Below are 25,528 nucleotides of genomic sequence, written 5' to 3'. Positions count from 1 at the left end.
CGGGTGGGCGGCAGAGAGGACCCCCCCCCGCCGTCCTTGAGAGGCTGCCTCGGGAAGCGCTTCCTACTCGAGCCCCCCCCCCCCCGAAAGGCCCCCGGGGCCGCTGCCGCCGACTCCGCTCTGCCGGGAGAGACGCTGCTCAAGCCTTCTCTCGCCGCCTCTGCTTGGGGAGTCCACGCGGGGTCCTCGTGTGGCAGGACCGCCGGTTCCCCCCTCTGGCTGAGGCCTCAGCAGCAGGGCCCCCTTGGTGGTGGACTGCTCCTAAAAGTGGAGGCTCCACCAAGTGGGGGGGGCTTAGAGGCTGGGGGGGCTGCTGCAGCGGCAGCTCGGGCTGTACTGTTCAATCTCCTTTCTTTGGTACTGATCTATAGATTAACCTCTTGTGATCTGTTGGTTATTGTGTCATTCTCCAGGTTTGTTAACAGTTTGGTTAGAACCTTTACTGATTCTTCTTTTGTTGCTAACCATATTATTTTAGATAAAAGCCTTTCAGAGGCTTTTTTTTTATTAGAAAGTTTTATCAAATATTACAACAATTTTTACCCCATCCCTCCTCCCCCCACCCCCCATCCCTCATCCCCCCTCCCCCAACCCACCCACTCTGGACTTCCCAGGGCAAATACAGGGTGTAACATTTAACAATCATAAACTAAAATATGCTAACTTTCTGTAGGCTCCCAACTCCCTCTTGCTCTTTAACTCCCCTTTCAACCAACAAAACATAATTCAAAAAGAAAATGTTGGTTTCATCCATAAGCTGTTTGAAACTTTTTAGCCCGATATTTGTTTCGAATATAGTCAATCCATCTTCTCCATTCCGATATATATCTTTCATGAATGGTCCTTCAAGTATGCCAAAATGTTTGCCATCTCTGCTAAATTCACTACTTTTAATGTCCATTCTTCAATAGTAGGTAAGTCTTCCTTCTTCCAATACTGCGCCACCAAAAGCCTGGCTGCTGTTATTAAATTTAAAATCAATTTAGTCTCTATGACCGTACAATCTGTAATTATACCTAACAAAAAGAACTTCTTTTTCTGAAGCTTCTTTCAGAGCCTCTGAAATCTCTGTTTGCGAGGCTGGGCGGGGCAACATTCGGAGTATAAGTCGGACCCAGATTTTCACCCTCTTTTTGGGGGAAAAAGGTTCCTCTTATACTCCCAAAAATAGGGTAATTGAACAACCAGTTCTCCCTAATGACCGGCTAGGTAGGCGTGGCTGGGGGCAGGTCATGTGACTGAATAGGCGTGGCCAACTCGAAGTCACTCACAGCAAGGTGTGGTGGTGCAGGTGGCCGAAGCAGTGGTGGCCGTGGTAGTGCCGGAGCGAAGCGCCCCTGTAGTAGCCTTTGAGCAGCATCAGCATTCCCCCTTCGCCCCGGGACATCTGTGCTCAAGGCAGCCCTCGCCTCCCACCAGTTCTGGCTCGGAGCTGTGAGCCACGTCCAGAACTCCAGCACTGCAGCGGAGAGAAGAGGCTGGGCCTGATTCTCATCCCTTGCTGGGTCTCCCTGACCGACAGGTTTTTAAAAACGATTTTTGCAGCAGGAAGCCGTAGGTGGCTAGGCTACTTGATTTTCATTACCGATATAAAATATTGTTGGCCACCTTCAAATGACAGTCACGTCAAACATCCGGCCTTCATTGGTGCAGCTGGGTGTGCCTTGGTCACCTCATGGCCTGCCCAATCTGTCCCAATCTGTGCCGCCACCACCGCTGCCGTACGACCCACCCACTGGCCTGACCTCCCCGCTGGCCCGACCCGTGCTGCCGCTGCCACTGCCTCATGGCTTGTGGGAGGCCCAACCTGTCCGCCACTGCTGTTGCTGGGGGCGAGTGGGGTAGGGTCACACACTAAATTGCAATGCACTGCGCAAGCAGTGGGGAGCCACTTTAGCCATGAGCCAGCAACAGTGGCCAGCGGACAGGCCATGCGGTGGCAAGGGTCGGGTCAGCACGCAGGCCATGCGGTGGCACATATGGGGCCAGGCCACGAGGCGACAGAGGCATGCCTAGCTGCATCAACAAAGGCCAGAATTAACTGGCCGCCATTTCCTGCTGCAAAAATCTTTTTTAAAACCCTGGCTGTCGGGCAGCCGGTCCAGCAAGAGAAGAGGCGCCAGAGAATCAGACCCGGCTGCTTCTCTCCGTCCCAGCTTACAGCTCTGAGACCGAAGTGGGACGTGAGGGCTGTCTTGAGCGCAGACGTACCACGACAAAGGCAGAATGCTGTTGCGGCACAAAGGCAAGTACAGGGGCACTTCGCTCCCGCAATAAGGCTTCGGTTATCGCCACCACCGCTTTGGCCTCCTGCTGCGCCCCACCTTGCCGCAATAGCGCCATTACCTCACTCTGACCGGCAAGGGCTGCGTTACTCCTTGCACTACTTCTTGTATCGCCCTCTACGGTGGAGATTTCCAGCCCTACCCGGAAGAAGTCTCCCTGCCCCGCTGTTGCCCTTACCTTCTCAGGCCAGGGGAGGAGTGACTGGGAGGGGAGGGGCAAAGGGCAGGGCTAGCCAGTGGTCGAATCAGCCGGTTCGCCAAACTGCAGAACAAGTTAACAACTAGTTTGGCCAGACTGGAGCGAACTGGCTGAATCCAACCACTGGGCTGTCCCTCCAGTTCCCTCCTCTACCTTTTGGACAACAAAATTGTCAGCTAGGTTAGCTGGTTAGGAACCGGTTTGATTTCTCACTTGGTGCAGAATTAGTTTTCCAATTGAAAACTGAAGTAATTGAAGTCCCCCATTACTATTGTAGTGTGTTTCCTACATACATTGGTTAGTTGGTTGGCAAAAAGGACTTCTATTTTTTCTGCTTGATTGGGTGGCCTATAGCAGTGGTTACCAACCAGTGATCCGCGAGAAAATTTTGATGATCCGCAGAAAAATTATTTGCATTTTTTAAATTGTGCTAAATTAGGTCCTCAAACTACGGTCCTCTCGAGGAGCCCGGTTGAAGTTTCACACGCCGCTTGCTGAAGCCTCTGGACTCCCAGTGACAGGATAGGGTCCTTCAGGCACTTAGCTTGACTGCCTATTTAGTATCTCCAGCCTGGACTTCTCCCTCCATCACAGGAGTCCAGGCGCCCCGCCACCCGGGAGTGTCCAGGAGGACTGAAGCGCTGCGTCTCTATCGGGCCTTGCTGCGAGAAAGCCAGGCTTTCAATGCCTATGGCTATAGATAGGAAGATGGGAGCGAAGCCTTCGGTGCCAAGTCCCTCTTCTGCCCCCATGAAAATCATCCCCCACCTCACCCACTCCAGTTAAGTGTGCATAGAGTGATAGGGTTTGTTCTAAACAGATAAAAAGATCTGTGCTACTCGTTATCAAAATCTGAGTGGAAGTGAAGACGCCGATGATCCTGGTAGAATAGAATTCTGGAATAGAATTTTTTATTGGCCAAGTGTGATTGGACACACAAGGAATTTGTCTGAGGTGCATACGCTCTCAGTGTACATAAAATAAAAGATACATTCATCAAGAATCATAAGGTACAACACTTGCCCAGGTTCACCTGGTGCGCCAGTTGCGCCCCTACTTGGACCGTGATGCCCTACCCACAGTCACTCATGCGCTTGTCACCTCCCGTATTGACTACTGCAATGCTCTCTACATGGGGCTGCCCTCGAAGACCACTCGAAGGCTTTATCTGGTGCAGAATGCGGCTGCGCGGGTAGTGATGGGAGTATTTCGACACTCCCACGTTACACCTCTCCTGCGTGACTTGCATTGGTTGCCGGTTGCCCTCCGGGTGAGATTCAAGGTGCTGGTGATGACCTATAAAGCCCTACATGGCTTAGGCCCGGGATATTTGGCGGACCATCTGCAGCCAGCAACAGCTTCCCATTGCCCTGTGCGTTCCCACAGGGAGGGCCTACTCAGGGTGCCGTCGGCCAGACAGTGGCAGCTGTGTACCCCCAGGAAGAGAGCTTTCTCTGTGGACGCACCCACCCTTTGTAATCAACTCCCTCTGGAGCTCCGGGTGGCCCCCGACCTTCGCTCTTTCCGCCGTGGCCTGAAAATGTGGCTATTTCACCTGGCCGCCCTGGATTGATGGGGGTTTTAATAGAATTTTAACTGGGTTTTATTGAATTTTTGTTAATTTTAACCTGGATTTTTTGTTTTAATGGTTTGTTTGCTTTGTTTTAATTGTTGTGAGCCGCCCTGAGTCCATTGGAGATAGGGCGGCATACAAGTTCCATTAATAAATAATAATAAATAAATAATGGTAGTCATAGAGTACAAATAAGCAATCAGGAAACAATACCAATATAAATCGTAAGGATACAAGCAACAAAATTACAGTCATACAGTCATAAGTGGGAGGAGATGGGTGATAGGACCGATGAGAAGATTAATAGTAGTGCAGACTTAGTGAATAGTTTGACAGTGTTTTGTTTTGTTTTGTTGAGAATTTTTTTTAATTTTTAAACAAAACTTAAAACATAAAACAATTATCGTCCATTACAATTACAGAAAGTATATTGATCGGTTACAAATCTTTTGTGCTTAATCCTCTATCCAGCATTTTCTAATTTAACAATTTATTATATCATTATTCTCATTTGGTAAATGAGAATAATGATGTAATAAATTGTTAAATTTATTTATTTAGTTATTTAGTTATCCTCCATATGGGAAAAAAACCCCTCTTTATATGTTTTATTATCCATTTCATATTTCATATTTCATTTTCATTCTTTCTTGTCTAATCATTGATAAAATAAATCCCATATCAAATAATATTGTTTATCTTCTTGTTCCCTAATTTCAAATGTCAATTTACTCATTTCAGCACACTCCAGAATTTTCTTAATAACGTCGTCATCCGTGGGTATCTTCTCTCCTTTCCAGTTTTTAGGAAATACAATTCTAGCTGCCGTTAAAACATTCACAATTAAATATCTTAATTCTCTATTGTATATTTCTGGTAAAATCCCTAATAAAAATATATCTGGTTTAAAGTCAATGTGTTTCTTTATCATTTTTTCCAACCATGTGTGGATTTTAGTCCAATATCTTTTAGCTTCTGCACATGTCCACCACATATGGTAATATGAACCCGGAGTCTGATGACACTTCCAACATTTCTCTGATTTATTCTTGTACATTCTGGCTATTCTCGCCGGGGGTAGATGCCACCTGTAAAACATCTTATACAAATTCTCCTTATAATGACATTGTCATTGTCATTCTGCAACCATAGTTTTTCCCATTTCTCTAGGTCAATCCCATGACCAACATTTTCCCCCCATGCAATCATTGTTTCTTTAACTTGTTCTTCTGCCAATTTTACTTCTAATAAATAACTACAATTTTTTAATTACATGGTCATCAGAGCCTGTTAAGATTTTATCTAACTTTGTCAAATTACTATAAAAACCTTCCATTTTAGAATCTTCATCATATCTAGACTGTATCTGCATATATGAAAACCAATCCATTTCAAACTCTTGTTCTTCTAGTTCTTGCTTCGACTTAAGTTCACCCCTTTCATTTAATAATTCACCATATCTAACAATTTGTTCCTTTCTAAATGTTATTGCGTGTGAGACTGCTTCAATAAGTGATAACCAGACTGGAATTTTTAAATAATGACATTGTTTAATCTTCTCCCAATTTAACAACAAAGATTCAATAGTTTGACAGTGTTGAGGGAATTATTTGTTTAGCAGAGTGATGGTGTTTGGGAAAAACTGTCCTTGTGTCTAGTTGTTCTGGTGTGCAGTGCTCTATAGTGTCGTTTTGAGGGTAGGAGTTGAAACAGTTTATGTCCAGGATGCGAGGGGTCTGTAAATATTTTCACAGCCCTCTTTTTGACTCATGCAGTATACAGGTCCTCCATGGAAGGCAGGTTGGTAGCCATGGTTTTTTCTGCAGTTCTAATTATCCTTCGAAGTCTCTGTCTGTCTGATGCTGGTAGGCAGAGGCAGAATTCTTTTTCTTTGTTTTCCTCCCCAAAAATTAAGGTGTGTCTTATAGTCCGGTGCATTTTATAGTCCGAAAAGTACAGTAATTCCTTCTTGACGTCTGTTAACATACTGAACAAACTTGGTTTTCATATTAAGAGAAGTCACAAAAATTGTCTTAGCCTTAGCATGTGTGAATACATTGCTAGGTCTTTCCCTGACATGAGAAATGCTATTTATTATGATTACAGATAGTCCTTGACTTATGATTAGAACCAGGACTGAAAGTTTGATGGGTAAGTTATCATATGACCTGATCCCAATTTCACAACCATTTTACTACCGTTATTAAGCTAACCACGTGGTTGTTAAGCGAATCGGGCTTTGCCAATTGACTTTGTTCATTGGAATCTGGTGGGAATGTTAAGCAAACCACAATCACGTGGCTACGATGCCACAACCATCATAGATGGTGCCATGGTGGTGCAGTACTTAAGAGTGCAGTACTACAGGTAGACTCTGCCCACAGCCTGGAGTGTGATCCTGACCGGCTCAAGGTTGTCTCTTTCCTTCCGAGGTTGGTAAAATGATTACCGATATTACAGATTATTGGGGGTCAGGATGCTGACTCTGTAAACCGCTTAGAGCAGGGGTCTCCAACCTTGGCAACTTTAGGCCTGGCGGACTTCAACTCCCAGAATTCCCCAGCCGACTGGTTGGAAATTCTAGGAGTTGAAGTCCGCCAGGCTTAAAGTTGCCAAGGTTGGAGACCCCTGGCTCAGACAGCTGTAAAGCACCGTGAAACGGTAAATAAGTCTAAGTGCTTATTGTCTGTTTATAGATGTGAGCCAGTTGCGAAGTACCCGAATTGCAATCACAAGGGATTGTGTGTGTGACAGTCCTAAGGACAAGGGGTGGATTGCAAATCCCTTTTTCTGAGGCCAATTGGAACTCTGAGCCATCCTTAAATGAAGATTCTCCAGGTATATCCTTTCCAACTGGAGCTCAATTTCTGTATCTAATATAATAATGTATTTTAGATTTGTGCATTTATGTTGAATTGAAATGCTGGATTGAATTAAGTGAAATTAATGAACGGCAAGTTCACACACCCCCATATTAATTTCATTGCCAGAGAATGAAGGAAGCCGACTTTTGCTCTACATCCTGAAATATTCTGCTTATCCTTGGAAAGTGGTAGTTTATGATACAGAAATAAGAACAGAAGACTCGTCACCCAGCTGGCAAAGAGCCGGGAGGGTTGCTGATGAGTTTGGAGGTCGATGGGCCTACACATTCCTCTCCATTTATTTATTTATTCTTTCTGGAGGCTTGGAAAGAGACACACACAGACAAGCCTTGATAGCTAGAGCAAGGTTTGGCATATTTTGGGGGAAGAGAGAGTTTGTTTTGGTTTCGTATTATCTTATCTTTCTGGCAGGGAGAGATTAGTCAAAGGAACAGCTTGCTCCCCAGAGTCGTGGGTGCTCTTATCACTGGAGGTTTTCAAAAGAGTCTGGAGAACCATTTTTCCAGGATGGGATCAAGGCTATTGCCTTGGACAAGGGTTTGGACTAGAAGACCTCCAAGGTCCCTTCCAGTCCTAGGATTCTATGTTCTTACCACTTTTTTGAAAGCTGGTGAGGACAAATCTGAAAACATTCTCAGAAGTGCTTTTTCAAAAAGGCAACTGATTTTCCTTGAGGAGGAAGACGACTTCTCATCGACAGTTGAGGCTGATCGGGGTGTGAAGCTCTACTGGCAAGATGATGGGTTTTTACCCAAGTAAAGCCACGTTTGAACCCAGGTGTTTCTGCTCCTCCTGGTCCCACCAGAGGACGTCCTGCTACAAATTACATGAGACTTTGGGCTGGTATCTTTCCTTCCATGCCAACCTCCCTGAATCTGCAGCAGCCTCTTCCTCAGATGGGGGGAAAATTGGGCTTTTAGTACTTTAGATTTCCTACAGAATCCAAAGTCTGCCAAAATATAATTGAGCGGCAGCCCAGTCTAGTGCAGCTTTGACAGGGTGAGCCATCCGAGGGCCCTCAAATGTTGCCTCCTTTTCCTCAGGCAGGAAGGTGGGAATTGTTTTAATTCAAGCTGTGTGGAGAGTACAAAGCCACCCATACCGGGCCTCCAACACTCAAGACCGGATGGGTTTAATGGCGGAAATGGAGATTTTTAGTCAAATGGTTGCTGCTGGGGGCCCTCCAACACCTCGTCCCCCGTAGCTTTTCTTCCTTCAGACGGGGCAAAAAAGGCGGGAAAACCTCCCAGCTGCTTCTGAGGAGCCTAAAAGGCAGGAAAAATCCTCGCACCACATGGGCCAGGTGAGCCTGAGGGGGAGGAGCCTAAAAGGTGAGAAAATCCTCACACCACAGGCCAATTGAGCCTACGGGGAAGAGCCTAAAAGGCGGGAAAACCTCCCAGCTGCCTCTTAAGAATGGGGGGGGGGGAATCTAAAAGGCGGGAAAATCCCTGCACCACATAGGCCAGTCGAACCTGAGGGGGAGCTACCAAAAAGGCAGGAAAATGTGCCTGAGCAGCAGTTCTCTGCCTGGGTATGAAGCTTCCGGAAGGATCCTCCCACTGGCCTTATTTGGCATCCCAGACAAAATTTGGCAAGGGGACCGGAAACAGCAGACGACACCGGCCCACTTTTCCCCACCGATGGTTGGGTGGTTCATTCATGTCCAATTTTTGGATCACCTGCAGCTTTCTTGCTAAAGTTTCCCACAAGTGATGTGCCATTGCCTCTTTCTGGGGGACTGAGGCAGAGTGACTGGCACAAGGTCACCTAGCTGGCTTCATGGCTGAGGCAGTTGGGGAACGCCAGTTTCTGGCCTGGCGCCTTCGCCCCCAAGCACCAAACTGGCTCTCATTTATTAGTTATTTAATAAAATTTGCTTAGTCACCTATTCCAGGGTCTCAAAGCAGTTTAGAAAATCTGAAACAGAATTAAGTTAAAAATACAGACCAGCATGGCTGGCTGGGGAATTCTGGGAGTTGGCCCACAAATCTTAAAAACTGCCAAGTTTGGAGACCCCTGAAATAGACTTAAGCAAAAAACCCCAACTTGAAAGTTTGACCGCACCTCTCGTTGTGTGAAACTCAGGCCTGAAGCCAAGATTAGATTTTAAGGAAAGGGGTTGTTAAGTGAGTCACACCCAACTTTTATCACCATTTTTTTTGCCGCAGTTGCTAAATGAATCACTGCAACTAAGTGAGCCATGCCTTTAAGGGAATCTGGGTCCCCTCCCCCACTGACTTTGCTTGTCCTAACTCCAAAAGATGGTGACCACATGACCCTGGGATCCTGCAACCCATCATAATAAATACACTTAGTTGCCAAGTGCCCAAATTTTAATTATCATCAGGAGAGGACTTTTTTTCAGTGACATTCTGATTTTGAACAGTCACTAAACAAATGGCTGTAAGCAGAGAGGACTACCTGTATATATGGCTGCCCATCTCACAAAACTGTGGGACTGGCTGGCATACAGGTTTTTGTACAGATAGTCCTTCACTTATGACCAGGCATTTAGTGATCTTCACAAAATGACCTCCTCCTAAAATCCTGTGGCCATGACTGTTTACTTCCAGATTTTGGCAAAGGTGTCCCATCAGCTAACAAGGAGTTTGCTTAATGACTGCCACCCAAAAAAAACCTGGAAAATCAAAATTATGTGACACATTTTGTCTATGATCCAGGTTGTGGTTGTCCCAAAGGTGCTTTTTTCAAAAGGCAACTAACTGGACTTTTGTTTTTCCTTGAAGAAGTTTCGCTTCTCGTTCTTCAGTTGAATTGAGGAATGATGAGAAACAAAATCTTTTCAAGGAAAAACCTTAGAATCCGTCTGAAACAAAGGTTTTGCCATGAAAAACGTATATATTATATTAACATTCTATGCAGCACCCAAACATTCTCCTGCACAAAGGAAGCATCAGAGGACTGGAAGAGAACATGGCTATTGCAGCCATTTTGTCCCCGTCTCCCCCATTGATCCCATCAGGCCAGTTGCTGGAACAGGGAATGTTCATCTTGGGGACCCTCAAGGATAGATTGCTGGGGGGGGGAGGAGGGGAGAGCAGACCAAGGGGGGGAGGACACCCCCTACAGATTCTCTAGAACAAAGGTGGGGAACTATGTCGTCCCCTTTATGACTTCAACTCCCAGAATTGCTCTAAAAGCTCAACCTTCAACCTCTGCACCCCACTCAGCCCTCCAGACACCGGCTTGTACCATTTTTTTTTTTATTTACATGTTAAAGAACCAGAAGATTTAACATACAGTAAGATGAAACAGAGCCCTAGAAGATGAACAAGTGGGAATAAAAGAAACAGTAGAAAAAATATACAGTCAACGTAAAAAACTCAAGAGGGCCGCCTCTCCTCTTCCGAAGGGCAGCCGCCCCCGAGGGGCAAAGAACATGCGGTGGCGATTGTGCCAAGGACATACACGGTTGCACTCACTCCGGGTCCCAGGGAAGCCAACGAGGGGGAAGAAGGAGGAGGAGGAGGGGGAATAAATAAAGAACCTCGAGTGCTGGGGGAGGGGGGGAGCAAGTGAGAGGAGGAGGAGGAGGCAACTTTCCTCCCCTCCCCCACCTGAGAGGGGAGGGGGCTCCAAGCTGGAGCATGGGGGGGGCACATCCCGCCCCAGGCCGTCTCTGTCCCTCTGGAGAAGGAGCGTCAACAAACTCAAAACTCGCTAAATGCCGGATAAAAACTACACAAAGGCTTTGGAGTTCAAGGCAGCCTCCCTTCTAGAGCAACCTGTACACAGTCCCAGCAACCCCCCCTCCAACCGAAGCACAAACAGGGTGGGGGACCAGCTCTCGCCCCACCACGGTCCAGTGGGGAGGAGAGGGGAGCCAGCGGCCGAGCCTTCCCGCGCTGACCCCGAGGGGGAGCCCTTCGCTCGTCTCGCTCTTCCGGGTTCCGATCCTGCGGAACCGGCCTCCTCTTCCGGCTTCCCTCTCGCCTGGCCGTCTCTCCTCGCTTGCCCCGCGGCTGCCTAGCTGGAGTCCGAGTCGCTTGTGTCCGAGGAGGAGGAAGAGGAGCTGGAGCTGCTGGAGTCGGAGCTGGAGCTGCTGGCGCTCAGGCGGGAGATGGGCACCTGCTGGGCAGACTCTGGCTTCTCATTGGCTGCAGGAGGGGAACGAGAGAGACAGGAAGGTCAGCCCTGGACCAGGAGAGCCCCCCTCCCACCCACCCAGGCCCATGGCGCCGGCTGCTGCTGTGACTGCCTGACTGACCTTTCTTGGGCAGCTTCTTGGCCGAGTTCAGCTGCCCACTGACGTCCTGCAAGCGCCTCTCCAGCTCCCGCTTCTTCTCCAGGGTCAGCTCTTCCTTCGTCTTGCCCACCGGCTTCTTCAGGGCTGCTGAGGAGAATCCTGGTCAAGGGACTCCCACAGGGCTTGCCACACAAGCACAAACCCTGATGCTTCAGCTCCCCAAAAGGACAAGCTGTCCGGCAACAGAGGCCACCCAGCTGGGCCCCCGACTAAGCCCCTGAAACCCCTATTGCTGCCATGTGATCCTTATGTCAGGCTGATGAACCCACCGGACTCTGGCTTATATATTAAACCATGGTTAAAGAAACCGGTAATGTAAAATGTGAGCCCAGCAACCAGTGTCTCCAGGCAAAACGGAGGCCACCCAGCCGCCTCCTTCTGACAAAGCCTTCCACGCCAGAGAAAACAGCAGCAAGAGCCACGGGGGCATCTGGGCAACGTGATGTGCGGTGGAGGAAGTGGGTTGGAACTAATCCCTGCCTAAAACACCATTTATCAGGACCCTCTGAGGAAATCCAAGTTCAGACCCCCAAGTCCTTATTTTTAAAAATTAAGGCTTTCTGTCTTTCTAGGGAGTTTTCTGTGCCCCCCTCCCAGCTGGGCGGCTTCAATGAAAACCTGGGCAGCAAGGCCGGCACCAATGGCCACCCTCCTAAATGACCCACTTAGAACACAGCTGGGCGGCTCAAGTGGTGGGGAGGCCTCCCACATGAATCCAGCTGGCCAGAGGAGGGAGTTCAAGGACAGACCCACACGAGGAGGAGGAGGAGGAGGAGGAGGAGGAGGAGGAGGAGGAGGAGGAGGAGGAGGAGGAGGGAGGAGGCCAAGAGCGCTTTCCAGGAGCCAAGCAAAATTCAAGGTTGTAAAGCAGCTGAAATCACTGAAAGGCTGCAACTCCCCCCAAGTAGACAAGATGGGGAAGGTCACAGCCGTATCAGGCTGAGCATATATTCCCCCGCACAGAAAAAACCTCAACATGATTTTCCTATCCAGGTTTGTTTGTAAAAAAGGCCAGAATGAAACCCTCCATGGGATCAGGGCTGCCTGCGCCATGAAGGGAGACACCATTTCTACTGCGGGGAGGGGGGAGATTGCCTGAATCTAGCACTGAAACCCTCCTGGAGCCCCCGAGCGGAGGACCAATTCAGGCTGTTTTTCAAAACCAAAGGCAACACGGGAGAAAAACGGGCATGAGGAGACATGCAGACATCTTGCTCTCTTTCCTCCCCCCCCGCCTCGTACCCTGCCTGCGTGAAATAAAACAGGGCAAGGCAGATCGCCCGCCTAGTCCAGAGGGGGCCCCTTCTGCCAGGGTCTTCAGCCCCCCTTCCCCCCCCAGCAGACAAAGTCAGAACAGATTTCCCCACAGAAATGGGAGACCAGCCACGTTCCCCACCCCACCCCCGACTCACTCTCACTGTAGGGCTTCCGGGGCTTCTTGCGCAGGCAGGAGAGGACGTAGTGCTCCAGCTCCCGCAGCGTGGAGGCCTTGAGGGTTTCGAAGTCGATCTCGATCTCCTCCGGGTTGGAGTCCCTCAGGGAGGGCTCCCGCGACTGGATGATGTGCACCACCCGGCCAAGCTTCTCCCCAGGCAGCTTGTTGATGTCCAGGCTGAGCTGGCGCTTCTCGTCGTAGCTCATTGGCTTGCTCTCTTCCTCCTCCTCCGAGTCAAAGAGCACAGGGACCGGGGGAGCCACCACCACCTTGGAGCCCGACTTCTTGGCGTTCCTGGCAGGGGAGGCGGAGGGGGGAGAGGGGCGTTCAGGTGACGGGCAGCCCACCGGCCCTCGGCCGCCAAAAGGGTGGGGTGGGGGGAGCAACAGCTGTCAGACTGTCTTGGCTTGTTTACATACAGAGCTCGCCACGGTCGATCCGCCGGGGAAAGAGTCTCATCACCCAGCTGGTGTTCTCTCCCCCCTCCCCCCGGACACCATCCCCACTACTCACTTGCTCCCGCCGCTCCCACCACCGCTGGCCTTCTTCGACTTCTTCAGTTGGGCCGGGTGAGCGCGGGCTTCCTCGTCTCCTGCTTTGGCTTTGCGCTTATCCGACTTCTTCTTTTTCTTCTTCTCCTTCTTGTCGCGCTTCTTCTTGGGCTTGGAAACCGGTCCCTGGGACAGGGCTGCCAGCTGCTCATGCACTGCCCGCAGCTGGAGGAGGAAAGGCAGATGGAGAAATTGCAGAGGGCCCCCTTCTCTTCCCCCTCTCCCACAAAGGCCAATGGCGGCTCTGCCTCGTCCCCCTCACCTGTTCCTGCAGCTCAGCCAGCCGATTGGCTCGCTCCTCTTCGGAGTCCGAACTCTCCTCCTCGGAGTCCGAGGAGCTCTCACTGCTGCTCTCATCTTCGTCCCCGTCGTCGTCGTCGTCCCCCTCTTCGTTGTCATCGTCCTCCTCTTCCTCCTCATCGCTCGAGGAGTCATCTGTGGAGGACTTCATCAGAAGCCCCGGCTGTGGGAGCGATGTCGAGGGGGGGCTGACATTGAGGGGTTCATCAGGCATCTTGGCGTAGCTGAATTCAAAGACGTCCTGCAGGACCATGGAGACAAATCCCCCATTATTGCTCTGGCCACCAAAACAGGGAGGGGCGCAAGGAGGCCCCCCATCATCGGATTCCCGTGGCTCACCTGCAGCTTGCGGGCCATGGCCACCACATCGTGGTCAGGAGGATTGTACTTGTAGCAATTGGAGAACATCAGCCGCACATCAGAAGCAAACTCCTGTGCATCGTGGTACTCCCGGTTCTCCATCTTGCGCTGCGGGGGGCCCACGGGACAAAGGGGAAGGAAACAAGGGGATGGGAAGAAAAGAACACAATGAGGCCACAAAATCCAGAGCATTCAACACACACGCAGGGGGTAATACAATCTCTGGCAACGAAATATCCCCACGGGACCCATTTAAGTCCCAACTGAGAGTGCTGCAAGTTTATTTATTTATTTAATCACATTTCTATGCCGCCCAACCCCCAAGGGACTCTGGGCGGCTTACAACAAAGGTTGCCCCTAACCTTCCACAAAGTGACTCGGGCACATGTCGTGGGGCCCGGGGAGCCAAACCCTTTTCCGCACCCCATCATTTATCACCCACAAACTACAGAACCCATCACTTCTGTGCATTAGTGCACAACAACTATTCGACACAGGTGCTACCAGCCCAAGCAACCAGCTTCATCTCAGGCCTGCAAATATATGCGGTACTGCATATATTTGTCAACCTTCCCCACGCCAAAAGCAAGACCACCAAGCAAAATTGCAGCGTTTTCGGAAATGCCTTTTTATTGCTGAGAAAATGCTTGGGGGCCTCCCCTACTATAGGCTGTAGGCCAAGCACTGGAAAATGTTTTCTGACACATTTGCCCTATCTTCTCTCTCAGGGCCAGGCTTTACACCCTATTGGCAAGGGAAGCAGAGCAGAGTGGAGGAAAAAAGGTGGCCCACTTTGGGGGCAGGGAAGCGCAATTCCCCCCCCCTTTTAACGCTATCGTTCCACATAGAAAGCCGGTTTGGTCTACCGGCCAAGACACCAGGCTAGAAAGTAGGAGACTTGCAAGTTCAAATCCCTCTCTCCCAACCCACTTCACATCGTTGTTATGGGGAAAATGAGAGAATTGTGTCTCATTGTGGGTTCCCTACCTTGGTAATTTATAAAAATAATGAAGGTGGGCTAGGAAGAAAATAAATAACCAGATAGGAGAAGGTGCAATCAATGTGTTTTCATTTCCATCTCACCCGGTGAAGCAAAGCAAAAGCAAGGAAAAGGAAGCCATCAGGAGAACCGGTGAATGCCTGGCTCTATCCCTGCACTCTACCCCAAGGAGATTTCACTGCTGCCATCCATGGCCCACCCACCCGCCTGCCCGGGAGCCCTGTCAAAGCAAGTTCAAGAGAACCACCAGATAGATCCGAGGCGCTGCCCTGCCCTCCAGCTCACCTTAATGCTACTGAGGTCCATTGGGTGCTTGATGATCTCGTGGTAATCGTGGAGACCCAGCGCGGAGGCGTCGACAGGCTTGTAGAAGGGCCAAGCATAGGCCGCGTGCTTCTTGGAGACGAGCTCCTTGAGGATGCCATTACAGTACTTGAGCTGTTCAGAGAGCTTGCCTCTCTTGGACGTCTGGTGCTGCTGTGAATCTGGCAGGTCTTTCCGGGGAGGCTTGATGGGGCGCCCGCTCTCCCTCCGGGCAGGAATCTTGGCCGCCTTGGTCTCCAAGATGGCAGCGGAGGGAGAAGACTCTCCTCCGCTGGTGGCAATGATGGCCGTGGGCGTGGGAGTCGTGGTATCTGCTTTCCGCTTGACGCCTTTTTTCTGTGGATGGCAACAAACAACTTAGTTGAATTCCCAGTGACCGGGGGATGCTGATGGGACCCGAGGACAGCATCCCCCGGTTACAGTGCTGTAACTGGGGGATGCTGATGGGACCTGAGGACAGCAGCCAAAGCCCCTGGCCCGAACAGCAGCCTCCTACCTAGCCGACCACGGTGCCTGCCATCGTGCTCCGAGCTCACCTTGGTCACCGGGTGCGTGGGCGCAGGGACGGCCAGCAGCGGCTGGGAGGCAGCGGTGGAGTGCAGCGGCTTGAGGAGAGGGGTGGAGATGACGGAGGGATGGGGGATGTTGATGATCGTGGTGGGGATGTCTGTGCTGCTGGAGAACAACCCGGTGTGGGACACCGAAGAGATGGCCGGAACTTGTTGGGCAGCGGCATTGGCTGCTGCCAGGAGGGCTGGGGAACAAAATCACCACAGATTAGCAGAAGAAACAAGTTCATCCCCACTGTCCCATTCCCAAACCAGGAGCACCTCCCCCTCCCCACCCCTCTTGTAAGGCACGCAGGGTTTAAAACCTCTCCTGGTCCTTTCTCCCTGCCAACTCCATGACTAGTGCCTGGATCTCTGCGCCTCTGTTACCTGCTGCCCGAGATGCTCCCTTCTTGTGGCTGTTCTTGGCCACGGTGATGACAATCTCCTGCTCCTCCTGCGGCATCTGGGCCACTTTCTGCAGAAAGATCTTCTCCAGCGTCTGGGCCATCAGCACAATATCGTCTGTGGGCTGCAACGAGCAACAATCAGCAAAAAGGCAAGGGGCAGATTGCGTGAAGCTTCGCAGATTGATGCCGTGACCACCTCAGTACCACTTTCCTACCAAAACCTTCAGGCAGAACTAAAAAAAGGTTAGCACTAAGAACCCTAAAACTGCAGAAAGTCTCCAGAAACTTTCCAAAAACAGCTGATGAGGATTCAGCAGTCGGCACATCTGAGGTTACTGTTCTTAATCTCAATGGATTCTCAAATTAAGTTTGAGCCAGACCTTCCTACAGTAGGAAAACAGCCTCCCATAGCTGACCTGCACTAGAAGAAAGCAACTTGCTGCAGATCTGACCAGCTGGACAAATTCACTGTACGCAGGGCAGTCGTTTAGGTGCCTGGCACACAGGATTTAAAGCAAACCAGTCAAACCAAGTCCACTGCTTCATCCCTTGAAGGACCAGGAGCACCCAGAGACGCGGCTACAGGCACCTCCATCTCCAGGCTCACCTTGTTGTAGATGTAGCAGTTGGTGAACATGGTGTTGAAGTCCTGCATGCATTCGGCTGAACTCCAGTAGTAGCTGTTCTCCAAGCGTCGCTTGATGGTGCCCATGTCCATCGGCTGCTTGATGATTTTGTGGTAGTCCTGCAGACAGAGAGGGGCATGCAGGGCCCGGCCATCAGCGACACTGCAGCCGCTCCTCACGCAGACAGACAGACACCCGGGGTCCCCCTCACTGCCTAGGCAACTTTGCAACTAAGCAGCTAACTTTGCAACTTTGCAACTAAGCATTCAAAGTTTATAAGAATGCGTCAAAAACACAAGGAAGCCCCCCCCCCCATTCTGGCCTTAGGGACACATCTACGGCCTATTTCTGAAAAAGCTACTACCTCCCCCTCACCCGGGCCACCCTACTACTTGAAAGGACTGCGCTCCCATGTAACCAAACAAGCTGACAAGCATAAACCTAGACAGATTTTACCTCTGGGCTTTAACTCCTTAGGTGCCGATCGTTAATTTTGGGGGGCCGCTTGATGTCTTCTACAAAGTCATGGATGGGAATCTGCAAAACGCATTCAGGTCAGAAGAGATTAGACGGGGAATGGCGCAGAAGCAGCTGCATCCTCTCATCCATGCCTTTGTAGGGACATGAGGGAGGAGGACCGGCTGCAACCTCCACATGGCCCCCCAGAGCCTTTCGGTGGGAGAGACCCTAACGACTCGCAAGGACCCTGACTGACTGTCACTCCGCTAAGGGAAATGGCATCTTGTCGGGGAGACGGAGCCCGAGATCCAAAAGCCAACACGGCAGCAGCCAGAAAAGACAGAGATGATGGACCCGACACCAGCGCCACTCCTGACCACCCCAAGCTCTGCCCCAGCCGTCAGCCAGAGGGAGGGAGGGAGGGAGTCCTGGGAAAAGCCAGAAACCACACAAGCGGGATGTGCACGACCAGGCCCCCCACCAGGGAAGGAAGGGATGGTTACCGGGAGCCCCAGCTTGACCGCGTCCACCGGCTGGCGGAAGGGCCAGGCGAACTGGTGCTTCCAGAGCGCTTTCATCACCACTTTGTGCAGGTACTGGAGCTGGTTGGTAACCCGGCCAGGCTTCTTGGGGTTGGAGACCTCGGGAGGGGCCGGGTTGGCCTGGGCCAGCTGGAGGGCTGGGACGGAGGCCATGGTGGGGCTCTCGAAGCCCTCGTAGAGCAGCGACGGCTTGCGGATCCGCTTCCCCGGCGTCGACTCCACCGCCAGGCCCACCAGGCCGGCATTGCCCTCGCCCAGCAGCCTGCAAGAAGACGGGGACAAGGGCCGCTCAGCGGAGCCGGGCAGGAGCGCGAAGAACGCCGCCCGGCACCGTAGCGGAGCGCGACACAGAGCCAGCGAGCGAGCGAGGCAGGTCGATCAAGCCGGGGAGCCCAGTGGCGGGTCGCGCTCTCCCTCCCTCCCTGCTCCGACCGAAGCGGGAGCCTCCCGATCGCGACAGGCGCGCGAGGCTCCGGGCGGGCTTGCAGGAGGGCGCCCGGTTGCTAGGCAATCCGGCCGCCGGGCCCAGCCCAGCCGCGCCGGCAGGGAGACGTCCGTCACCGCCGCCGCTCCTCCCTATCTCCCTCCCTCCCTGGCCGCCGGTACCTACTTGCCGTTGGGGTTCACGTTCTGCAGCATGCCCGCCGCCGATGCCCCGCAGCCGCCGCCGCCTCCTCCTCCTGTCTCCCGGGAGGGTTTCGCTGCAGCAGCAGCAGCAGCCGCCGCCGCCGACGGCGCCTCCGTGGCCTCGGGGGAGCCCCCCACCTTGCTGGGCGCGCGGCTCACAGGCGCATCGCGGGGAGGGGCCGCTGCATGGCGGGGCGCGCGGGAGCGCCGGGTCTTCCGCCTCCTCCTCCTCCTCCCGCTCCTCGGTCGGCCGAGCGGCGCAAAAGCTCAGAAAATGGCGGCCTCCGCAGCTGCGCGGCGCTGCAGGAGAGTTCCCGCTCGCGAGGCCTCGGGGGACGCCGCCTGCCGCGGGGCACGAAATACGGGGCGCCGCCAAGTCCCGGGAGCCGCCGCGTCCGGAAGCGCCGGGAGCCGGGCCGGTCGTCGCGGGCGGCGCCGCGGATGGCAGTGGATTGTAGGGGGGACTACGGTAGCCGCGCTCCGCCTCGGCCGGCGGGCTCTCCCTGAAGGGTGGGACGGGCGGGGGCGGCCACCGCTACGGAAGCCGGGAGGAGGATCCGAGTGGTGGCTACAGCGACGGCTGGCGATTGGGGCCCGCCGGCGACGATGTCTCTGGATAGAGTCCGCCCCCTCTTCGCCGCACTCGCGCTGGCTCCCTCGCGCGCAGAACAAGATCCTTCCTTCGCTACAACGAAATGGCGCCTATCGGCCTGCCCCCGACCGCCCTTATATAGACGCTCGCCGCGCCCCGATTGGCCGAGAGAGGGGCTGACATCACCATCCCGCCCAGCCACGCCCGTTCGGAGCCTCGACAGATCGCATGGGGCGGGACGACGGACGGCGGCGACCCACGATTGGGCGACACTCGGGTCAATCACGCTTCCGCTCTCCGCCCCCTCCAGTGCCCCCGACTCTGGCGGCCGGTTCACGCATTGGGCCTCGCTGCTATTCGTTCCCTCCCGATTGGCCCGCGCGCCGAGCGGGGGCGGGGCGGCAATAGGAGCGCGCCCGTTGGCTGTTGTCGTCCTCTGCTCACCGCGGGGGGAAGGGAGGGGAGACGGGAGAGGCGCCATTTTGGACAGCGGAGAATCAGGGCGGCGGAAGGGGAACGGCGGCCCCGTCCCCTTCCTCCCTCCGAAAGAGTCCCTACCCCGGGAAATGAAGCGTCAGGCGGGAAAGCGGGCATTGGCCGCCTCAGCCGGCGCTTCCTGCCAAAATCCGTGTCTCTCCTCAGGCGCCGCACAAAAGATGCTGAGCCGCAGGGGGCTCGGCCGAAGCGCCTCGACGGAATCCCTCACCTAGAACGCCCACGGCCCCCCCCCTCGGCCTTCCAACGCAGGCCGCGCTCTTGCGAGTATGGCAGCCGAATGTCGCCGCTGAGTCATTTCCGGTCGGGGAGGGTCCCCGGGTCTGAAGGGCGCACGGGAGCGAGCTCCCCCCCCCTTCGCCAGGACGCCATGACTCAGCGATTCCACGGGCGCTTCCATCTCGCGCGGAGGGAGGGGGGATGCCCGCTGATTCTATCACACACCCCTCCGTAGATTCCATCAAACACCTCCCCCCCCCGGTCCCTCAGGTTGGCCGCTGCGTATTGAGGCGCCGCCTGAGTCCCCCCCGGCCCCCTCAGCGCCTTCGAGGCGGAGGCGGGAGCCGGGCCGTCACGTGACCGCCGAGCGCCGTTCCCATTGGCCGACACTAGCGGGAGGGGCCGCGAAGCGAAAGGCCCCGAGTTCGCCTTCCCCGCTCGCCGGACGGCGCCGCCGGACCGGGAAAGAGCGGGAGCGGGGAAAAAAACTGGTCCTCTATGTAGTTAGTGAAGCGAAAATCCTACCAAGCGCTGCCGCGGCCGCCATGGGCGGGCGGGTAAACTTCACGTCACCGCGCTCCGATTGGACCCCGCCGTCACGTGACCTCCTCGCGGCCGTCGTTCCGAAAAGCCCGGATGCCGTCGGAGAACCGTTCGTTCCGCCTTTCCCGCCGCGCAGCCTGCCGCCGACTGAAACGAGTCCCGAAAAAAACGGCCCGCCGATGCGGTCCCTTTCCGTCGGCCCCCGCCCCCGTCCGAGTCCCGCTTTGGGCGTAAAATCAGCATGGCTCCCGCGACGCCCGGAGATACCGACTGCGCATGCCCCGCCTCACTCCCCCCTCTATCTACTACCGCGCGTGCGCAGCGGTGCGGGAGCGGTGGGACGCGTGCGCAGTCGCGGTTTGTTGCAGCCCGCCGCCGGGCTCCGAGTCCGAGTCCCGTGGCGCCTGATGGGTGCGGAGGTTTCCTTTCTGGTCCCGCAACGGCGGGCGGGACTAGGGGGCCCTCTGCGCACGCGCAGAAGGTTTACGCTTTGCCCAGCCGGAGAAGCGCCGCGCGTGGCTGGCTGGCGGGTGGGAAGGAAAGTCCCCGGGGATCCGGGCAGATGACCTCTGGTGTCCCCTGCAGCTTTCCGATTGAAGGAAGCTCCTCCTCAGGGGCCAAGGGCGGGGGTATGGGGTGGGCGGTGGGGGGAGGGAGGAATGAAGGCGAGCCCCCAGGCTGGAAAGAGCCGCCTCGGCCGCTCAAGGGGGCCTGGAAGTCCCCGCAAGCCCCGAAGCTCCCCTTAGAAAGAATCCCCTCCGCCAAGCCGATCGCAGCAAGCCCCCCCCACACACATTTCAGCCCACCCCCTCCCCCAATTAGGGGTTCCCTTCCCCCCCCCCGCTGCCGTTTCTCCCCGGGGCCCCAGAATGGAAGGTGCGGCATAAACGGCCAAGGGTTGCTGGGTTTGGGGGTTGAGGGGGGCACTGATGGGGAGGGTGAAAACGGGGGGTGGTGGTCCTTGAAGGCACCTGAATGAAGCTGGTCTGGTGGAAATAAAACCTTGACTGGGTATTTTATTTATTTATTTAATTTATATACCGCCCTTCTCCCAGAAGGGACTCAGGGCGGTGAACAGCCAAAATTAAAAAACATACAAATACAAAAGTTGAGATAATTAAAAAGAATTAAATCACTGGCTTCCCAATTTAAAACCCCCAAATCCATAAAATTTAAAATCCCAATTTATTTATTTTATTTATTTATTTACTTTGAATTTGTATACCGCCCTTCTCCCTGAGGACTCAGGGCGGTGAACAGCCAAATAAAAACATCAAATACAAATATTAAAATACAGTTAAAAATATATATATGAATTTGGCCCCGTTAATTAAAAACGATAAACTAAACAATTAAAAAACACTTTAAAAAATTAGGCCAGCCCGGCTTGCTGGAAAAGGAAGGTTTTAAGGGCACAGCGGAAGGCACTGAGGTCGTGGATTCTCCTTATCTCTGGAGGCAATTGATTCCAGAGGGTAGGTGCCCCCACAGAGAAGGCCCTCCCCCTGGGGGTCACCAGCCTGCACTGTTTGGCTGATGGCACCCCGAGGAGGCCCTCTCTGTGGGAGCGCACAGGTCACTGGGAGGCCGTTGATAGCAGCAAGCGGTCTCGAAGATAGCTAGGCCCTATGCCATGGAGCGCTTTAAAGGTGATAACCAACACCTTGAAGCGCACCCAGAAGACCACTGGGAGCCAGTGCAGCTCGCGCAGGAGCGGTGTTACATGGGAGCGCCAGGCTGCTCCCGTCACTACCCGCGCTGCTGCATTCTGGACCAGTTGGAGCCTCCGGGTGCTCCTCAAGGGGAGCCCCATGTAGAGAGCGTTGCAGTAGTCAAGGCAAGAGGTGACGAGGGCATGAGTGACTGTGCACAGGGAATCCCGATCAAGAAAGGGCCGCAACTGGCGGATCAGGCGAACCTGACAAAAGGTCCCCCTGGTTACAGCCGTCAGATGTTCCTCCAAGGACAGCTGCCTATCCAGGAGGACTCCCAGATTGCGAGCCCTTTCTGTGGGGGCCAACGACTCGCCCCCAATAGTCAGGGATGGAGTCAACTGACTATATCGGGATGCCGGGAGCCACAGCCACTCAGTCTTGGAAGGGTTGAGCTTGAGCCTGTTCCTCCCCATCCAGATCCGTACAGCCTCCAGGCACTGGGACATCACTTCAAGGGCATCGTTGGGGTGGCCTGGGGTGGAGATGTACAGCTGGGTGTCATCAGCGTACTGGTGGTATCTCACCCCAAAGCCACGGATGATCTCGCCCAGCAGCTTCACATAAATGTTGAACAGGAGGGGCGAGAGGACCGACCCCTGAGGCACTCCACATATAAGAGGCCTTGAGGTCGACCTCTGCCCCCCTGCCAACACGAACTGCGACCGGTCGGAGAGAAAGGAGAAGAACCACCGTAATACAGTGCCCCCCATCCCCAACTCTTCCAACCGGTGCAGCATAATACCATGGTCGATGGTATTAAGAACCATTTAGGCTAGGCCGGCTTGATGGAATAAAAACGTCTTCAGGGCCTTACGGAAAGTGCGGAGATCCGGAATCAGCCGTATTCCGGGAGGTAGCTTGTTCCAGAGGGCGGGTGCCCCCACAGAGAAGGTTCTCCCCCTGGGGGCCGCCAGCCGACATTGCCTGACAGAAGGCACCCTGAGGAGGCCCTCTCTGTGAGAGCGTATTGGCCGGTGGGAGGTTATCGGTAGCAGCAGGCGGTCTCGCAAATACCCTGGCCCTAAGCCATGGAGCGCTTTAAAGATGAGAACCAACACCTTAAAGCGCACCCAGAAGGCCACCGGGAGCCAATGTAGCTCGCGCAGGAGAGGTGTTACGTGGGAGCACCACGTCGCTCCCATAATCACCCGCGCGGCCGCATTCTGCACCAGCTGGAGCCTCCGGGTGCTCCTCAGGGGGAGCCCCATGTAGAGAGCATTGCAGTAGTCCAGGCGTGACGTAACCAAGGCATGAGTGACTGTGCACAAGGAGTCCCGATCCAGAAAGGGGTGCAACTGGCATATCAGGCGAACCTGATAAAAAGCCCCCCTGGCCACGGCCGTCATATGCGGGTATAAGCATAATTTTATTTCTATACCGCCCTTCTCCCAAAGGACTCAGGGCGGTGTACAGCCTATTTAAAAACACAAGACAAACATCAATTAAAAATTTAAAATTATTAAATAAATTCGGCTCAATTTAAAACCCCAGAAATTTAAAATACCCCAATCTAAAATTATTATGTTGATAGCCCGGCCTGGCGGAACAACAGGGTCTTCAGTGCACAGCGAAATACCCAGAGGTCAGAGATCTTACGTATTTCCAGGGGCAGTTCGTTCCACAGGGCTGGGGCTCCCACAGAGAAGGCCCTCCCCCTGGGTGTCGCCTGCCAACATAACTTGGCCGATGGCACCCTGAGGAGACCCTCTCTGTGGGAGTGAACTGGCCGGTGGGAGGCTATCAGTAGCAGAAGGCGGTCTCGAAGGTACCCGGGTCCTATGCCATGGAGCGCTTTAAAGGTGGTGACCAACACCTTGAATCGCACCCGGAAGACCACTGGGAGCCAGGGCAGCTCACGCAGGAGGGGTGTCACATGGGCACAACGAGTTGCGCCCATAACTACCTGCGCGGCCGCATTCTGGACCAGTTGGAGCCTCCGAGTGGTCTTCAAGGGAAACCCCATGTAGAGAGCATTACAATAGTCCAGCCAGGAGGTGACAAGGGCGTGAGTGACCATGTGCAAGGCGTCCCGGTCCAGAAAGGGCTGCAACTGGCGAATCAGGCGAACCTGATAAAAGGCCCCCCTGGCCACGGCCGTCAGATGCTCTTCTAAAGACAGCGGTTTATCCAGGAGGACGCCCAGATTGAGAGCCCTCTCCGTGGGGGCCAATGATTCACCCCCAATAGTCAAGGATGGCACCTGCTGACTATATCGGGACGCCGGAAGCCACAGCCACTCAGTTTTGGAAGGGTTGAGTCTGAGCCTATTTCTCCCCATCCAGACCCGCACGGCCTCCAGGCAGCGAGACATCACATCAAGGGCATCGTTGGGGTGGTCTGGGGTGGAGATGTACAGCTGGGTGTCATCAGCGTACTGGTGGACTTTCACCCCAAGACCACAGATGATCTCACTCAGTGGCTTCACATAAATGTTGAACAGAAGGGGCGAGAGGACCGACCCCTGTGGCACCCCCCAAGCGAGATGCCTCGAGGTCGACCTCTGCCCCCCTGCCAACACAAACTGCGAGCGGTCGGAGAGGAAGGAGGAGAAGCACCGTAGCACGGTGCCCCCTATTCCTAACCCCCTCAACCTCTGCAGCATGATACCATGGTCGATGGTATCAAAAGCCGCTGAGAGATCTAACTCAGGAGGACAGAGGAGCAACCCCTGTCCCGAGCCCTCCAGAGATCATCCACCAACGCGACCAATGCCGTTTCAGTGCTGTGCCCCTGCCTGAAGCCCGACTGGCACGGGTCCAGATAGACAGCTTCCTCCAGGTACTGGGGTAGCTGTCATGCCATCACACTCTCGACAACCTTCACCACAAAACGAAGGTTGGAGACCGGACGGTAGTTGGCTAATTCAGCCGGGTCCAGGGTGGGCTTCTTGAGGAGGGGCCTCACCACCGCCTCTTTCAAGGCGGCAGGAAAGGCACCCCCACTCAGAGAAGCACTTATAATTCCCTGGGTCCTGCTTTGGCTTGGCTGCCCTTGGAGGGCGATGGGGACTCTGGCCGAAAACCTCTTTTGGAGTCCCTGGAGGGAACCATTTGGAGTTTTCTAAAGAATTCTGAAGAAATTCCACCAATGGGGCATCCCCTTCTCCTCCTGCTGTGGGATCCCCCCCCCAGACCATGGCAGAGGCTCTTGCTTAAGTCACCCCCCTTTGGGAGTTGGGAGAGGACGCCCCCGTGCTAAAGGGAGGCCCCTTGGGAAACCTAGGCCCAGCTCAGCCTGCAGCCCCCCCCATCCCTGTCCTTCCCCTCCAGGTTCCCTTTTCCCAATTCCAGGAAGTTTCCGGGGTGTTTTCCTAACCAACCTTGGCTCTGGAGGGAAGCTGCCCTCCTCCCCTGTACGCAGGGGGCCCATTCTGGGTCCTGGAACAAGGGCCCCTGCCTCATCCCAGGAGAGGTTGGGGGCTACTCAGGAACAAGAGGTGGGCTCCCTCTCCCCCCTCCCCAGCCTCATCCTCTTTATGGCTGATTGCTGCTTTTGCACACGCATAGAACCCAAAGCGAAGAAGGAACATCCACACAGACCAGGAAGTTCAGGCCCAGCCCCATAGCCAGC

The 25,528-nt window shown here is 53.9% G+C and overlaps 1 protein-coding gene across 10 annotated transcripts; it reads right to left on the bottom strand.

Moving 5' to 3' along the window:
- Nucleotides 1–10,152: 10,152 nt before the first annotated feature.
- Nucleotides 10,153–20,545, bottom strand: BRD2 (bromodomain containing 2). Of its 10 annotated transcripts, none has more exons than XM_087884982.1 (12): nucleotides 20,226–20,545; nucleotides 17,729–18,029; nucleotides 16,748–16,885; nucleotides 16,121–16,262; nucleotides 15,719–15,936; nucleotides 15,144–15,518; nucleotides 13,838–13,966; nucleotides 13,461–13,739; nucleotides 13,161–13,363; nucleotides 12,625–12,941; nucleotides 11,174–11,299; nucleotides 10,153–11,063 (listed from the first exon to the last, which is right to left on the bottom strand). In XM_087884982.1, exons 2-12 carry the CDS (start codon nucleotides 17,918–17,920, stop codon nucleotides 10,933–10,935), a joined length of 2,250 nt encoding a protein of 749 aa, XP_087741108.1. In that variant the 5' UTR covers nucleotides 17,921–18,029; nucleotides 20,226–20,545; the 3' UTR covers nucleotides 10,153–10,932. The 10 variants fall into 10 exon arrangements, with proteins under 10 accessions (XP_087741108.1, XP_087741109.1, XP_034286766.1 ...); XM_087884983.1 differs by having other exon boundaries at nucleotides 11,174–11,296; XM_034430875.3 differs by having other exon boundaries at nucleotides 18,378–20,541.
- Nucleotides 20,546–25,528: the final 4,983 nt, after the last annotated feature.

This window comes from Pantherophis guttatus, chromosome 2 (genome assembly GCF_059756535.1).
Source record: "Pantherophis guttatus breed Tessera chromosome 2, ASM5975653v1, whole genome shotgun sequence".
In the NCBI taxonomy this organism is placed as follows: domain Eukaryota; kingdom Metazoa; phylum Chordata; class Lepidosauria; order Squamata; family Colubridae; genus Pantherophis; species Pantherophis guttatus.
Note: the sequence above shows the minus strand (reverse complement) of the source record. Positions and strands in the feature narration are given on the sequence as shown.